At 33.6% G+C, this 18,038-nt stretch overlaps 2 protein-coding genes across 6 annotated transcripts; both read left to right on the forward strand.

Annotated features, from left to right (window-relative positions):
* Positions 1-3,775: 3,775 nt before the first annotated feature.
* Positions 3,776-10,687, forward strand: LOC25499691 (flowering locus K homology domain). 2 transcript variants are annotated; one of them, XM_024771258.2, is made up of 7 exons: positions 3,776-3,938; positions 4,047-4,429; positions 6,699-6,936; positions 7,984-8,132; positions 8,216-8,509; positions 9,264-9,458; positions 10,262-10,687. In XM_024771258.2, the coding sequence occupies exons 2-7, from the start codon at positions 4,151-4,153 to the stop codon at positions 10,433-10,435; spliced, it is 1,329 nt and encodes a 442-aa protein (XP_024627026.1). In that variant the 5' UTR covers positions 3,776-3,938; positions 4,047-4,150; the 3' UTR covers positions 10,436-10,687. The 2 variants fall into 2 exon arrangements, with proteins under 2 accessions (XP_024627026.1, XP_013450538.2); XM_013595084.3 differs by having other exon boundaries at positions 4,127-4,429.
* A 1,572-nt stretch (positions 10,688-12,259) lies between these two features.
* Positions 12,260-17,244, forward strand: LOC25499692 (myosin-binding protein 1). Of its 4 annotated transcripts, none has more exons than XM_024771573.2 (4): positions 12,260-12,339; positions 12,496-13,663; positions 13,956-15,473; positions 16,838-17,244. In XM_024771573.2, exons 2-3 carry the CDS (start codon positions 12,547-12,549, stop codon positions 15,458-15,460), a joined length of 2,622 nt encoding a protein of 873 aa, XP_024627341.1. In that variant the 5' UTR covers positions 12,260-12,339; positions 12,496-12,546; the 3' UTR covers positions 15,461-15,473; positions 16,838-17,244. The 4 variants fall into 4 exon arrangements, 3 of the variants coding, with proteins under 3 accessions (XP_024627341.1, XP_024627340.1, XP_024627342.1); XR_003007312.2 differs by lacking the exon at positions 12,260-12,339 and adding an exon at positions 15,567-15,644 and having other exon boundaries at positions 12,367-13,663; XM_024771572.2 differs by lacking the exon at positions 12,260-12,339 and having other exon boundaries at positions 12,368-13,663.
* The last annotated feature ends 794 nt before the right edge of the window (positions 17,245-18,038 follow it).

Here is an 18,038-nt window from a genome sequence, read left to right on the forward strand (position 1 = left end):
GGGAAGGGAAGATATTTCAATTAAATATATGTTTGGTTCAAATGATGAGAGGGAAGGGGAGGGGAGAGATTTTAATCAAATATATGTTTGGTTCACAAGGGGAGGGGAGGGATTTTAAAACTAAATTACTTTTTTATCCCTTTAATATTAAAATAGTATCACGATTTTTAAATTATTCACTTAATAAAAAATTAAACATGAAAACTTAGTAACCGTAAACACCATAAATAATCATACACAAAACTTCTGACAAGATATTGGGTATTCATAAATATTAGAGCAGTGATTTATAAAATATATTTATAAAATAATCTACAAAAATATAAAAATATTTATAAAAAAATTATTGTTAGAACTGATTTATAAAATATATTTATAAAAAATCCCGCACAAAATTTGTTGATAATGGTTTAATATATAATACAATTAAAAAATATTAAATAAAAAAAATGAGAACAATGTTAGTACAAAAAAAAAAAAAAATTCTCGTAAAAAAAATATTAGAAGAAAAGAATATGTGGTTCTACTTGGAAAAAAAAGGATGATATAGGCATGTTAAGAAAAAAAGGGTAATAAGTAATATATTGAAAACACTTAAATTTTTAATAAGGACGATTTTGTCATTTAATTAAAATTGCATTAAATCATTTATCTTTCCCTCCCCTCCCCTCCAAAAAAACTCCAATTTGAGGGGGAGCAATAAATGAACTTATAAGGGATTTTGCTCCCCTTCCTCTCCCTCCCCTCCCCTTCTAAAAATTGAACCAAACACAAGAAATTTAAAATATTCCCTCCCCTTCCCTCCCCTCTCCATCAAAACCCCCGAACCAAACGGACCCTAAATCGAAACCGCATTTGATTTGAATGTATTTGGATCACTTTTTTACTCAACCATATTATTTGGTTCGGTTTGCGGTTTTTATTTTACTAACCGAACCAATCCGCAACATAAGAAAAACATTGATTGAATCTAAGTCACCTAGACCAATACTCATAGAAACTCGATGGAAATTTTAATAAAATGACATATTTTTTCTCTTGTTAAGTTTCTTCTTTACTTTTTATTTAAAAAATGTATTTATGTGTTGTTGTCTTTTACATTTCTTACATAATAGGATTACTTTTTGTCCATGTTTTTATTTCCGTCTGTATTGTTTGGTGAAAATAAAATTTTAATGTTGGTCGAAATTTAAAACATTGCTAGATATATGTTGTGTTGTAACTTTCTAATGTTGGAAGCAAACAAAATTATTGAGTCGAAAAAACCCGCACCAACCGATCCAACACAAACCACGTTGATTTGGTTTGGTTTGGTTCAAACTTTATTTTAAAAATCAACCGAACCAAACCAACCACATGTTTTTCCATCTTGTGATTCAGATGACTTTTAGCCTCAAAGCCGAACCTCATCACAAACACTCCTATCAAAAACACCAAAATACCATTTTTATGCTTTAACATAAAAATTATCATCTCTCTCCAACTCAAGTACAATTATTTATTGTTCTTTAGTGTTCTGTCATATTTGATTGTACAAAACATCATAAGAGTGGATAATACAACACATGACATACTTTTAAGGTATTGGCCATTTTTTTTCTTCTAAGATGCTTGATAGACAAAATATTATTTTTTGCAACTTGTATTTGAGACAGAAAATTGTGTTGTGATTTGGTGAGTGACAATTTTTTTTTTTTATCCATTACATTGCCCCCAATTCGTCTAATCAAGGAACACTTTTTAAATCAAACACAATGCAACTTAATACGAGAATTGTCATGTAAGATCCCCTTGTTTTTAGCACATCGAACGACCCGAGTCTTTAGATTTAAATTTTGATCTAGCCTATAATGATAGTTTTTCGGCCAACCACACAAGCAACGCACAATTTTGCTATATTTTTGTTAGTGAACCTATATATCAGACATCAAATTTGTGAAAAGAATCTCTAATTTCTCTTATTTGTTTGACCCCCACACAACCATTTAGATCCTAAATACACCTATTTTTCTACAAATTACCAATGGTGTGTTGGTATGGCAGGGTGAGAAAAATAGTTGGTATTATGTTCATAGAGCTTACAATATATGTTCAAAAGTCATTTGAAACACATCTCACTTGAGAAGACCCGACCATCGAAATTCTATATGGAAACTCAAGGCGTTGTCAAAAGCAAAAAAACTTGTGTAAAGAGTATGTTGCAATTGTGTTTCCAACTCGTGTATGACTAAACAATGGAGGTCTTGCATGTCCTTAAGAATGTGTTATATGCACTGATGCCAATGAAGATTCTTTCCATGCTCTTTTCACTTGTCTTCATGCAACTCAAGTTGGGGTCTCTGTGAACCCAAGGGATCCTGTAAATAATGTAGTGAACGATTATGGCAACACAACAACAATTTTGTTTCGTTTATTGGATCAGCTTCAACTATCACAATGCTCTTTATTTGCATCAGTCCTTTGTAGTATCTGGAAGCACAATAATTTGAGATTGTGGCAGCAAGCGAATGAAATAACATCACAGGTCTTTGAAAGAGTTGTGCATATGTTAGAAGACTGGAAAGTTGCCCATGAATTGAGAAAACTCGTAGGTGCACCAACACCAAATATGCCACCAGGGCGAGTAACATGAACAATGTTGAATGGCGGAGACCAATCTCAGGTCGACAAAAATGTAATGTAAATGCTTTCTTCTTGTCTTCCCATATTAAGGTTGGTATTTGCATGTGTATTTGAGATGTCGATGGTGGTTATGCACTCACTAAAATTGTATGGTTTGCATCATTGTGTTCGGTGGTGGTTGGCAAAGCTTTAAGACCCTGTAAAGCGTTGTCGTGGGTGGATGACTTATAATTGGATATGACAGATTTCTCTTTGGATTCAAAGTTCGTCGTTGTTGCTATCAGTAGCAACAATGATTTTGGAAGTATTACTAGTCATTGTCGACAACTATTATCATCCAATTTACCAACTCTAAAGATGTAGTTTAGCTGGAGATAAGTAAATGTGGTGGCTCAAGAATTAACACAAACACCGTCATTAGAAGTCAGTTCCCAATTATTTATCGATGTACCACCTTATATTAATGATTTAGGGCCAGTTTGGTTTGAGTTTATGCAAATAAATAAACTTTTATTTATTATTCACGAACTTGTTAAGATAGTTTATGAAAAAACAATCTATTAAGATAATTTTTCGTTAGTGAAAACTTATGAATTAATATAAAAATATATTTATTTGCATAAACTATTTTTCATTAACTCGATCCAAACATGACCTTACTATTTTTTTTTGTGGTGGCGGGGATTCGAACCCCAAATCTTACATATATCATGCATTATCTATACAAACTGAGGTAAGCTCACGATGACACATGACCTTACTATCCAACAAACAAGACAAAATTTCTCCCCCAAAAAATATAAAACTTTTTACAAAATTTAGCAAATAAATAAATGCTTTTTTTTTTACAAGAAAAATAAAAAATTACTACCTCCGTCCATAAATATAGGAGCTTTTTGCCAAAATTGCGGAGATTGAGAAAGTTGGTTGTAGTATTAAATTTGTATATAATTACTATTGTTTTTACAATTTTATTCTTAAGAGAGAGAGTTAATTTATATTTTCAATATAATATTTATTGTTGATTGAAGAAAAAAATACAAAATAAATAAGGGTATGTTGGTAAAAAAAATAATTAATATACTTGAAAAAATATTCAAAAGGGTCGTATAAGTAGGGATGGACGCACTTAGTAAATGATATACTACGTGCCAGTGCTATGCCACCACTGTTATCCTTCATCAGTTCGTTCTCATAACTCCAAGTTACTCACTCCACTCTCACTTTGCCCTTTTTCCCAAAACCAAAACCCTAGATTCCATCTTCATCATTCTCTCACCCAAACTTCTAATTTACATCTCTACCCTGCAATCAAGGTAATTTACTCACCAAGTTCGTTTTTTCCATGCATTTATTGTACTCTACACTCACTTATTCACTATTTCTCGCGGTTCACTAACTTTTTCTCGATAAATCCTTTACAGATCTATCCCCTATTCTCTTTTTAATGCTGCTTCTACTTGTAGATATCATGTGGTGTAAAAATCTGTCTTTTTTTGTTTAGTGTGTTTTTGGCAGTGGAAATTCCATGGCCGAGGTTGATCAGAACGCAGGTGAATTCGAAGAACAACAGAAAATTGTTGAGACGGAACAAAATGAGTCTGAAAAGGTGGTTGAGGTGCCGATTGTTGAGCCTGAGAAGAAATGGCCGGGGTGGCCTGGTGAGAGTGTTTTCAGAATGTTGGTTCCTGCTCAGAAGGTGGGTGGTATAATTGGTCGGAAAGGAGAGTTTATTAAGAAGATTGTTGAAGAGACACGTGCTCGTGTTAAGATTCTTGACGGGCCTCCTGGAACTTCAGAACGGGCTGTGAGTGTTTTCTCTATTCAGCTTATATCTGTTTTTCTCATTAACTGGTTGGTTAGATAGTTAGCTGCATTTGTATATCGGTAGCATTGATCTCAAATGTTTTATTTTTTTACCAAGCTCTTGCTTTTTTTTACTTCCTTCGTATTTTAAAGGATTCCTTTGGTTTTGAATATAGTTTTAAAATTTATGGTCGAGTTGTAGAATTATATTCAGTGATATCTGTTATTTTATGGAGCTTTGCAGTGATTGTACTCCTTACTTGCAATCATGACATAGTTATATCTTTTATCCATACTTTTACTAATCCTAGATAAGTACATTATCAATAAATAAATGAAAAATGTATGCACTGATGTGTGTCTGAGCGTCGCATTTTCTAAGACAAGGACTAATGCGAGAAATATTTACGTATGTAATTAGGTATATACCTATATAATTTGGGTCCAAAATGCTTGTAAATATTCAGAGTAGGAATTATTGGGAGAGAGGGAAAGTACCTTTAATTCTTTTCAAGGAACTGGAATTTGTGTCTGAAACAATTCATAGCAATTATCCATTTAACTATGTCTCTCTGCTAAAGATGTTATGATGAAGAATAGATTGTGGCTGTCTTTCCTTAAGCAATCTTAACTTGCAATGTCCTATTCTCACGACAAGAAATTGTAAGAATAAAAAATATAGCTTGTTTATGGTCAGAACAAAGTGAAACCTTATTCATGTGATACAATGAACACAAAAACTAAGATGAAGAAGATGAAACACATTCGAAAAAGAATTATGGAAAAAATCCACGAAATATGAATTTAATTCTAACAGAAAATGAATCTGTGCAGGTTCAATATTCCATTTTTAAAGGCAACGACTCAATCATCAATTAGATCCCCAATACTGAAGAACCAAAGTTCCAGATGCAGGATCAGCATTGAGCATTGCAAAGTGCTGAAAGTTTATTAACACGTAGTCATTTTATATCAAAGTACCACGAAGCTCTGCATTCCAGCGGGTAAATTCAAAACCTGGATGATTGATGTCTTGCCGCAGATTCCTAGCAATGAAAAAAAGTTTATCACCAGCTCTAATACAATACCGAAAACAATAAATACCAAACCATAAGTATTTTGTTTGTCATACATGTTATCAAGAAAAAAGGATCCGAAGATTAACTAAGGCTATCAATTAATTTTAATTTGAACACATGGAGTATGTCTATGTTAATATTTGTTATGTTATCACAATAGTTCTTCAGTAGGAAATATTGGTAAAATTATAGCTATAATTAACTAAATGCACTGTAGTGAACCAAGACCCAATCAATAAAAAAAATAGAAGACACTTCCACGGCGACATACATTTCAAATCACGCGTCATATCACTTATCGTAATTATGTTTACGTATGACACACTTCCATGTTTCTAAAAGGTTTATCTAGGAAATTCCTTTCACATTTTAATCACCATTAGATATGAGTAGTAAAGAATGTTTCTTGTGGTAGTTGGAATTTGGTGGCATATTAAATATATTGGCAAGGGGTTGGGACAAAATGTTGCTTGTTTTCTTCCCTAACAAGAAACAGGTAGAGGGCTGGGGTAAGTTGCACGAGGTGCAGAAGTATTGCATAAATTGGCAGTGGACATAGAAAGGAAAACTGGTAGGGAGCGGGTGGGCGTTCTGGTTAGAAAATGAGTTCAGGCACACAATCTTCAAAATTATATTTTAGAACTCTCCCATGTTTTTTCTTCTTCTTTCTGTTGTCGATAAAAGATGTTTTAAAATATCTAAATTGTGCTTCAGTTATCTATCTGAAAACCAACATGCTGTTATATTGGTACTTTACCACAAGCAGTTTGACATTTTAATTTTCAAAGATTGCAATTGGACGAGGTTAGGTTAAATAGTAATGTAGATTATTTGGGTGCTAGTGCTAGAGCTATTCCTCTTAATAATGCGACCTTTAAGACTGTTACAAAATTGGTCTGGTGGTGAAGTGAAGGATTCCTTCTGGAATTTTTCTGACAGGTGATGATAATGTAGGTGGCATTGCATGCTGAATCTCCTAATTGTTGCATTTTTAATAAGTAAAGTTGCTTGCATTGCATGCTATCTTGCTAATCCCGAGATTGTAGGTGGCATGTAAAGGGCTTTGTAATTGGTGCTTTGGTGGCTTTTTATTGTTTGTCACCATAGTCTGTCTTCGTGTTGCATATTATCATTAGAGGAAATGTTGAGATCAAAGACAGGCTGATAGTGTTATTTGTTCTTTGTGATTAGGTAATGGTATCAGCCAAAGATGAGCCTGGTTCTTCTCTTCCACCTGCTGTGGATGGCCTGTTGAAGGCTCATAAACGGTTAATTGATGGGTTAGATGCTCCTTCAGGTTTGGCTGGGAAGGTTTCTACAAAATTTCTAGTGCCAGCCTCACAAGCAGGAAGTTTAATTGGGAAACAAGGAGGCACCGTAAAATCTATCCAAGAAGCATCAAATTGTATAGTTAGAGTTCTGGGAGCAGGTATCTACTCATATTTGATTTAAAACTTTCAATCTGTTTGCTTGATTGTCAATTTTATTATTACTTAGCATTTTGTTATTCTGAGAAGTTCATCGTAGATTGTATTACAAATTTTTCTCACCCTAATTTTTTATCAGAGATATGGTTGGGATTCATCCACTGGGTACTAGAGCTGTAATAGAGCAATAGTGTAAATATGCTTTTAAATCTATTAACTGGGATGGTTCCAAGTTCCTCTTCCTATTCGTCAAACATGTTTTGTGTTTTGTTCTTGTCACTGTTTGGTTTATTACCATTTTTACTATTATTGATACTCCTCTCTTTAATTGTCGCTTTTGTAGAAGAATTTTGTTCCTAGAGGTTAATAAGTTTGATCCAAATATGGTTTCGGATAGAACATTATGGCGTAACTTGATCCCTGTAGCCGACCCCACTTAGTGGGATAAGGCTTGGTTGTTGTTGTTACTGTTGTTGTTTTCAAAGCTCAATGAAACATTAACAATTTTTTATCCATAATACTCTTAACTATTTATTGCAGAGAGAAATAAGTGGAATGAGATAATAAATAATCAAGAATATTATAGGAATAAGACATGATTTCATCAAAAATAATAAAATTTATTGATTGTATTAATATGTGTAAATACCATTAAAACGACAAGTTAAAAGAAACGGAGGGAGTATCATGTAAGCACTCAGATATGCATAGCAAACTTCTATAATTACCACCTAAACCCTAAACTTCCGATAATTCCCGTTGTTTATTAATTCAGTTGTAAGAGTCATGTATTCTAATCTAAGTAGTTTAGAACTTTCCCTTTCTAAAACCTTTTTTGTCTAACCTTTTCATTAGAAATTATTTCTAAGATACAATTTGAAGTTTATGCTTTCAGTCTTCTGTAGTTTATGGTTTTAGATAAAATATTAGTGGAAATTTGAAGTTTTTTTTTCTTTCAATCTTTCCATTTTGGTTCTTGGATTGGATGGGCTGTTTGACATTCTCTAGTTGCTAAGCATCTTGCACCTCTGTTGTTTTTTTGTCTGCAGAAGACCTGCCTGTTTTTGCCCTTCAAGATGATAGGGTGGTTGAAGTAGTAGGGGATCCCATTGGAGTGCACAAGGCAGTAGAGATGATTGCATCCCACCTTAAGAAATTTTTAGTTGATCGCAGTATAATTCCAATTTTTGAAATGAGCGTAAGTGTGTTAATTCATATTACACTTGTGAAGAATCTATCTTATGCTTACCGAGGAATGCAACTAATTTGATCTTTCTCCAGATGCAAATGGCTAATAACCACCCTGTGGAGCACATGCCAGTGCCACCCCCACCCCACCAATCATGGGGTCCACCTCAGGGTCTCCCACCAAACGCTGGTGGAGGTCCTGGATTTGGACTTGCTCCTCAATTCATGCCACCTCGAAGGCAAGTTGATAATTACTACCCACCAGCTGAAATGCCTCCTCCATTGGACAAACAGCCCCATCATGGTATATCCGCCTATGGAAGAGATGCTTCAATAGGCGTTCACGCATCATCCAATACTCAGTCTGCACCTTCCATGGTCACACAGGTACTTTTCTTATTTCAAATTTTGTTTTCTAATAATCCCCAAAAGGAAGTAGTATGGTGATTGGGATGATATATTGGCATTACATTTGTAGTTTGCATTTTTCTGGATGTCTTAGAATTTGCCAGTCCATCTGTCGTTGTTTCTGTAGTTTGACGAGACGACTTGTTGACTGCTGCTTCATGAATTTTGTGCAATAGCTGTGGTAAAGGCTAGTTGTGAAACTTTACCAGTGTTGACTGACATTTGCTGTTGCTTTCCACTTTGCTGTTTAGATTTAAGATAGCAGAGGGTGATGTTAGGTTCCACACTTGGATGTTAAGCTGAAATATTAAAGCTAAACAAAGCATGTCTAATAGCATTCGAATGTCATCGTCAGTTCTTGAGATCAAGGCCCCGTTTGGATTGAGCTTATGAAAAAGATCTTATGCAAATAAATAAGTTTTTATCTTAATTCATAAGTTCTCACTAACGAAAATTGTACCTTCATAAACTGTTTTTTCATAAACTACATTAACAAGCTTATATATAATACATCAGGGCATATTTATTTACATAAGCTGTTTTGCAAAAGCTCTAAAATAAGCTAATCCAAACAGTGTGATTGGTGTAATGGTTGACCAATAATTAAAGTTAGGTTTCAAAATGGCAGTTTGGATGTGGGCATGCTGTTTTGACTGGCTTGATTCTTCCTCTTAATAGAAATTTATACATTTTTATCAATACAAATTGTCTTGCTAATGCTATTGTGGCACAGATCACGCAGCAAATGCAAATTCCTCTATCGTATGCTGATGCTGTTATTGGAACAGCCGGAACAAATATAAGCTATATCAGAAGAGCTAGTGGGGCCACTGTTACCATACAAGAAACAAGAGGAGTTCCTGGGGAGATGACAGTTGAAATCAGCGGGACTGCTTCTCAAGTACAAACAGCACAGCAATTGATACAGGTAATCCTGATCTTGGTCTTTGATTTGCTCCAGCCGTTATAATATTAGTGTCGTCCTAGGTTTTCTTCAGACTAGGAAAAACTATAAATGAATAAAATAATATTGTAATTTTACAAACTTTTACTCATTTTTTTTTGAAGCTAAATTAGCCCACCCTAATTGGCAAACTTTTCCTCATTAACAGTTGGTTATTAACCATTGTTATACTTGGAGGTAGAATTGGAATGAAATAATTAATGCCACTTTTAAAAAACAAAACATTTATTTTAAGACATTTTTATATGTCAAAGCTGCATGCATCTTAGTTTATACATTACAGTTCATAACATGCGGCATGTCTTGGAAATTTGTTTTAGATTTATACTGAATTAGATTAATGAAAAATTATTGAATCGTTTACTGGGTTCCTAAAAGATTCATTTTGCGCTAGAGTTTTATCGAAGATTAATTTTTTATGTAAAAATAGAGAGAGTAAACTATAAGACTGTTAAATTTCTAAATTAAACTATTATCCTTCCGCGAGTATTTTTTCAATAAGTTGACTGGTTGAGTAAGAAATTTGTAATTTTATCCGTCCTCACCCCGTCATTTATTTGATGCAAGGAAATTATCTTCAATCTTTTCTCTTATTTCATTTCATGCATTATCTTTTATTTTCTCAATTTGTTTCCGTAGAAAAGCTATGAATTTACTGTGCATAGTCCTATCTCACCGGATGCATGTCTTGGATGTTAGAACTGATTGACCTAACATTATCAATTTGCATTGTACTCAAGCAATATAATCTTGAATCTGTGGTGCAGAATTTTATGGCTGAAGCTGCAGCACCGGCGCAGCAACAAACAGGTGGGCCTCCTGCAGACCAAGGATACAATTCCTACCCTGCTCATAGTTCTGTCTATGCGTCACCACCTTCCAATCCAGGACATGCTGGAGCCTATGGTGCAGTTTATGGTGCAAACTATGGGTACCAATGATGAGGCAGTAGAACTAAAGCTTCCATTATTGAATGTTGGAAACATATTTATTTAGTGTAATGATTCAACAACTATTCAACATTGCGCTTCATGGTTTGTTTCTGAATCATACAAAAAATTGTAACTTATTTTTGACACCAGTGTTCTGTTTCTGTTGGCAGTCATTTGGAAAGGTCAAACAAACTTTTGATGGCCTTGTAATGTATTATTAACTTGTTCTTTGATTGTATCTAGTTAGTGCATCTGTGTCTCTTCCTATCTTTTCATAAATCGCATGCTAGTTAAATACTAGGGGAAATGCCAACGAGCTTGTAGCTCAATTTGATGTTATTCGGGCCACATCCCCTTTTTGGTTATTAGGGCTTGCTTATTAGAGATGATTACTCATCCCCTAAAATGCCACATTTTCAAGAAGCACGTTTTACTAGTGTTTTTTGACAGATTTCAACACATAGAAGTGCCTGATTGCAAGAAGCACACATAAATAAAGGCTGTAACAATCAATCAGTTCGTTTAATATGTTAATGTTTGGTATCATGGTGGCTATGCCATTAATGACACTGATTTTTTAAAACTTACATATTGTAGTTTTTTAAAAATCTTGGCAAATCGTTGTAATTCTGACATCCAACATTTGCCAAAGTACATGAAGAGAGCCCTTGAACAAGAATAGTGTTGTGCTTTGAATTGACTTGAGCAGAGGTCGCAAAAAACAACTCAACTTTATCTTCTTCAATGGCGGCTAGGCTACAAATTCTGCAATAAAAATCTTTTTTTTTATTTTTTATTTTATCATAAAAGTAGCCAAAGCTTAATCATAATCTTTTTAGCTATATAGCACACACTTTGCTTAACAAGGTCACGCCGACCATCCCCCACATAAACCGACATTTTATATACCACCTGTCGGTTTCAACCTTTTAACCAATGCTTCTGTTCTGATTGAAAACAGTCACAATCATTCACATAATCACATATGCATAATGTATTGCTTTTTAACTATTGAAGTTAGGATATTGACATGATTATTGCCTATTGGTATAGTTTTAGCTACTTTGGAACTATTATGAAAGATTTAAACAATAGTTCTAATAAGATCTCTAAATATTTTTTTTGGAAATGCTAACCGGTGCTTCGGGGGCACTGGTTAAGGATATGAAAAAGAAAATTATATAGTAATTAATGCATTGAAATTGTGTAATTAATTTATAATAAAGTTAAAAGCAGTTTTTTTATGGTAATAATTCCCTTTTATGGTATGCTTAATCAGTGCCTCGAAGCACCGGTTAGCAGAATCAATATTTTTTTTTTGAACTACAACTAGTATTTTGTAATTAAAAGTATGAATTTAGACGCATAGTTATGTAAATTATTTAAAAATACAATTACTACAATTATCTCACTGTGTCAGCACTCAGCACACTCCTTTTTGTCCTTGTCGTTTCTTTTCTTTTTCCGCAAAAGAATTAAAAAGAAGTTAGTATTATTTTGAAGCTTAAACCTTTTTTTGGGTTGGTTTACTCTGTGTTGATCGCATATTACTCCCTCTGTTCTTAATTACAGGGCTCTTTTGAAAAAATTACGGGAATTAAGATAGTGGATATTTATATTAAATATATTTATAATTACTATTGTTTTTACAATTTTATCTTTTAAGACAGAATTGATTTATGTTTTCAACATGATATTTATTGCTGATTGAAGAAAATTATGTATAATAAATAGGGGCATGCATGTAAAGAAATAATTAATGTAGTTGGAAATAGCAAAGTGGTCTTATAAAAAGGGACAAAAAAAATTCTCAAAAAGGTCTTATAATTATTAGGGACGGAGGGAGTAGTTATTATTATTTCATTCTCTTTCTCTCAAACACATTATTATTATTGTTTAACTTCATTTCTACGGTACGAATCGTTTCTATTTTCTATTTCATTTTATTTTCAGTTTCATGTATATGTAATAATAATTAATCACTCATAACTCCTTTTTCTTAATTTGATCTTGTTTTATCAAACCTGTTTATACAAACTAAACTAGTATTGTTCTTCATATAATTTCAGATTGTATCAATCATATAAGTTTGATCTGATTCATTCAAACTTTGAAAGTCAATGGTTACTACCAATGAAGTTTCATCTTCATCTTCTTCTAGATGGCAAAATTTCTATACAAGAATTACAACATCATTGGCTTCAGCTTTACTTGAATGGTTATTGATCATTTTCTTATTTATTAGTGCTATTTTCTCTTATGTTATTACTAAATTTGCTAATTACTGCAAATTGAAAACACCATGTTTGTTTTGTTCAAGGCTTGATCATGTTTTAGGCAAACAGAAAAGAGGTTACTATTTAGATTTGATTTGTAGTCTTCATAAGTCTGAAATTTCTGAATTAGTTTTTTGTCGTGCCCACGACAAGCTTGTAAATATTCAAGGAGTTTGTGAAACTTGTGTCTTGTCTTCTGCAACCGTCGATAAATCCAATGCTGAGACTTCCCGGTTATTGGTTGGTAAATCAGGGGAAGAAGAAGAATCTGGATCTGTATTTGATCATGATCCATTACTTGGTCAACATACAGTTGCTGGACACTGTTCTTGTTGTAGTGAGAAATTCCAGTTAGATGGTCATGATCAAAATTTGGTATTTGCCAAGTCAATTCGGTCTAGGGCTGTTGATTTCGATGATTCCGGTGTTGTTGGAAATGATTTTTACGGGAAAAGAACTGCAAAGCTATCTGTATCATTCAGAGATGCACGACTGAGAAACGATCATGCGGATCCTTTGTCCCGTGTAGGTTACACAGAACTTAACATTACTTCTGATACCGAGTCTGAATTTGAAGTTCCCATATCAGATGACGACGGTATAAGTATACCAATTCACGGGAAAGATGATACCAAGGAAGATATAAGAGTTCCATGTGAATATATGGAGCTTTGCAGTGTTGATTCAACTGAGGATCTGACTTCCGGGAAGCCTGGGACTTCAGCTTCTGTACTTGAGCCATTGTTGTCAGAACCACGAGTACAAGTAGAAAACAAAGATATTTGTGCTATTAAAACCGCAGAAGCAATAGTGGAAAGTGGAAATGGTTTGACAGAACTTGACTGGCAGCAGATTGAAAGAAGTGATGTTTGTCCGTCCCCAAGCGAGCCTATTTCCTTCAACGATGTTCCTATATTATCAAATATAACAGAAGTGCCTGTTGAAGTATCAAAGGAAAAGTGTAAGTTACTTTTTGTGATTGCTTTTCTTTACCATGTAATGCTTGGATTTGAAGGATAGAGGAGTCTGGTATAATTCTTTGTAGAAAGTTGATGCAATTAAATAATCTAGTTTTTAATACCCAAATAATCTATTATAAATGTAGGACGAAAATGTCTAGTGCCTTTTATACAGCTGAAAAATCTATATTTCACTATTTTCAGTTCATAAGTGCATTAGTTTTATACATATGAAAAACCTTTTCTCCATTTCTTAAATGATATAGAATCATAATGTTATTGTTTCTTGTATAGATGATTTTAGAACTGACGAAGAGGAGCTAACATCTGAGCGAAGACCCGCCATGGACCGTGAAGAAAACATTAAGTCAGGCAATAAGCTAATAACATCTGAAACAGGTTTAGAACCAACCCCAGTTTCTATTGATACGTGTCAGCAAAATTCTAATTTGCTGGATCTTGGTGATGCTTATAAGCTAGCTGTCAGTAATAGAGGAAGACAATTGTCTGGCATGCTTGCAGAACATTGGCTTGGGAAAGATTCCTCAAGAGTTAATGAAGATCTAAAGATATTGTTGTCACAATTCTCTGCCACTCGAGGGACTGATATGTCTTTTAATGATATCAGTCCTAGATTGTCTATGAATAGCGAAGAAGCAAAGAGTTCTGATGTTACTAACTCTACTGGAATGCAGATACTTCAAAAAATGATTTCGCTTGAGAGAAATGAATCTGGTTTGTCTCTAGATGGAAGCATTGTCAGTGATATTGAAGGTGAAAGCCCGGTTGACAAGCTTAAAAGACAAGTTGATCATGACAGGAAACTTATGAATGCTTTGTATAAAGAGCTGGAGGAAGAGAGAAACGCTTCTGCAATTGCTGCAAGTCAAGCTTTAGCTATGATCACTAGACTGCAGGAAGAAAAGGCAACATTACATATGGAAGCCTTGCAGCACTTAAGGATGATGGATGAGCAGTCAGAATATGAATTGGAAGCTTTGCAAAAAGCTAATGACCTTCTTGCTGAGAAGGAGAAGGAGTTAGAAGACTTAGAAGCAAAGGTTGAGTTTTATAGGAAGAAATTCCCTGATGATTCAATGCCGGAGAACATGGTGGAGAAAAACTCTGAAATGAAGGTAAAAGATATTGGATTGGATCTTTCACAATGCACTTTCATTGAAAATGATGAAAGTGGCCCCCGAAAATCAAATCCTAATATCTATGACAAAGCTGACCTTCAACTCATGTCTTCGGAAGAAAAGAATATTCAATCTGCACAAAGTTCACAAATGGAGTTTCAAGATGAAAAGTTATATATTTCTGAACGTTTGAAGAAATTGGAGAGGCAAGTATACTTTTTCCTGAATTCTCACCAGTCTCAGGATAATTGGCCTAATTCTGAAAATGTTGTAAAGGAATACCCAGAAAACTCTGAAAAGTTGGACAAAAATATTCCAATGGAAGATTCGGTTTCGTCATTCAAATTAAATTCAGATGCCATGGTTGATGACCCGTCATCCAAAAAACCTCCAGTTTGCAAGCAAAACGGTGAACTTGAATACTCTGGACACAACTCCTCTGTTCTATGTGGAGATAATGATTTAGCTTCTACTGGAAGATTGGTTTCAGATTTTATTGAAAGGTTACAAGCTCTTGAGGCAGACCATAGTTTCCTTGAGCATACTATCAACTTACTGAGCGATGGAGGTGAAGGGCTTAAGTTATTGCAGGAAATAGCTGATCGTCTGCAACAATTACGCAGGATCGGGATAAGAGAAATAGATCAACCTGTTGCTTGAGGATGTATATAAGGTTAGTAGTCTCTGCAGAACCATTTCAGTAAATAAAAGCACCACTCTTTAGTCATTTTTAAACTTACATACACTATAATGAAATCTATTTTAGCATATTGAGTATGGATAAATGTCTGTGATCCAAGATAAGTAAGGGAAAATTTCACAAATAGAACACTTTATTCTCAAGGTTAGTTATTTTTTTATTGTCTTATTTACAACACTGCTAGATTGTTTATGCAAATTTAAGATAACTATGAACCGACCTCCCTGTAATGATACATTGATAATTTATATTTTTGTTTTTTGAGGAGGATTCGTGTCCATGTCGAGATAACATGCGGTTGGATAATATAGTAATATAGTTATTCAAGTTTAGTTGGTAGTCGGTATCGCGGTATTTAACTGCAGTTCTGTTCTATAGAAAAAGGATGCCAGATGATAGTATGATTCAGTGCTGGAATTTACGAATTTTAATGTGCAGTAGTAGATTGAGTGAAGTCTTCTTTAAGGCATTGATTATTTCTTTAGTTGCCAGAGTGTAATATTCATTGATGGATAAATAAATCGTGTAAGCACATATTCGGACTGAGATTAACTATAGCTAGCAAGTGTGAAACAGCAGGATTTTAATTCAGGATATTCTAATCAATTTAGAAATGTGCATGCCACAAAACTAAAGGTGTTTAGTTCGATCATCCCCTAGAAAATTTCGTTAACTGAGAGACAACTAAGAATATCATTGATCAATGTCATACCAAACTTCATATTCATAATTACGCTTCTAAGTTGCAGACCTCATCATGACAGATATTCACGTGACTGTTTACATACTAGCAAAGAAAAATTAATATATGAACTGGTTTGGAATTTGGATTTTCTATTGAAACCAAAATTCAAATAATGACTGTGGCCATTATATTATATATGAAGTTAAAATCTTCACTCCACTTGTGCAGTAGTTAGAGTTTTAGGAACATCATATATTGTTGCTCTCAACAATGGTACGTTATTCAAATATAATTTGTATTAACAAACTATTTAGAGTTGTTGTTACTTGAACAAGAAAACAGTTGCAGGAAATGAACAAGACAGAGGAGAAATAACTGATTTCATTCATGAAATTGGTCTGATAATACAAACTGAACACACACAACCTCTTTTACATAGTTTAACAATACTAAAACTTCCAATAACTACCACAATCCTAAGCATGATATTTAACAAGAGTGAAGGAGCGAAGACTTCGCATCATAATAAGATTATTTAATAGACACGGGGCATCTGTTTTGAATATTGTTTTCTGAGTGTTTGTTTATAAAATGCAATTTGGCTTCTGATTTCAGTGTTGTGTACCATTATTTTTACATTTTTGTTATTTAGATTTTACAGATTCGTATACCAATGATCAGCCACCAAGAAGGTACATTGAACAACGGTGAACCAGGTAAACCATGACTGGTTGCAACTGTACAGTAACAATATAGCTTGATATCATCCAGGGTACAAGAAAATGGGATTTCAAATTATATTGAGAGCTTTTTCACCCTTCCTTTTTTAGGGGATAGTTTCCTTGGACATTTTGCTGCATTGAGTTGTAAAGGTTTTTCTCTGCCCATTTGAATTGTCTTTTACACACTTTTTATTTTCTTTTGTAAAATGAATAATAATTGCAATGAGTGGTTGCTTGTTTAATTTGTGTCTTCTTGTATTGAAGTGAGTATTTTGTAAACAGTGTGAACTAACATTGTTTGTATATGGCTTTTATTTTATGTGGTGTTTTTCTCCCTTGTTTCCTTGAGTTTGAGAGTGATGAATTTTTGCATTTGAGAGATAAGAAAGAAACGAGAGTGGAACAGTGTCTGTATTTCACAGTGCTTTGATTTGATTAGCAAGGGTAATTTTAAAAAGTTCTTTCATAAATTATTATCTCTTAGAATTACTTTGCGAAGTTGATATACTAAAAACACATGTTTGTTTGATAATCAACATTACACTAGTATGAATGAAACTGAGTTTGGAGAACTTTTGAAGAGCGTCCTGATTTTGAGCCATGTGAATTTAAAATACTCTTATGGGAGGAAGGCCTTGTTAAAGGCCATCAGTATTTGACCAAAAAAAATGTTAAATACTTTGCACCAAAAACTTCGATAAAAAATACACTTGTTTGATAAATTTCGAATGTAAATAAATTTTGGAAATATGAAATCAAACTAATGATAGTGGTGGAGGTCATAAGAGTGGGTTGGGGATGACTTAGTTTTGATTCTTTAAATGGAGCTCACTTAATTTTGTGTATCATTTTACAGGTCTTAATCATCAAAACAATTCAGCTATATTTTCTACAAAATAGTAGTTTTGTATTGAAAATTACAATTTTTAAACTTTTAAATAGTTTAATTCATCACTTTTTAAAACATCTCTCTATTTTTGTTCTCTTAATCAATGTCTTAAGAACACTCTTAGAGCATTTATAGTTTTTTCTTTTGTGGTGGTCGGGGTTTGAACTTCAGACCTTGTATATATTATACATTGTTCACATCAATCGAGCTAAAATACGAAAATAGAATATTCATAGTTTACT

The sequence above is a fragment of the Medicago truncatula genome, chromosome 7, assembly GCF_003473485.1.
Source record: "Medicago truncatula cultivar Jemalong A17 chromosome 7, MtrunA17r5.0-ANR, whole genome shotgun sequence".
NCBI classification, from domain to species: domain Eukaryota; kingdom Viridiplantae; phylum Streptophyta; class Magnoliopsida; order Fabales; family Fabaceae; genus Medicago; species Medicago truncatula.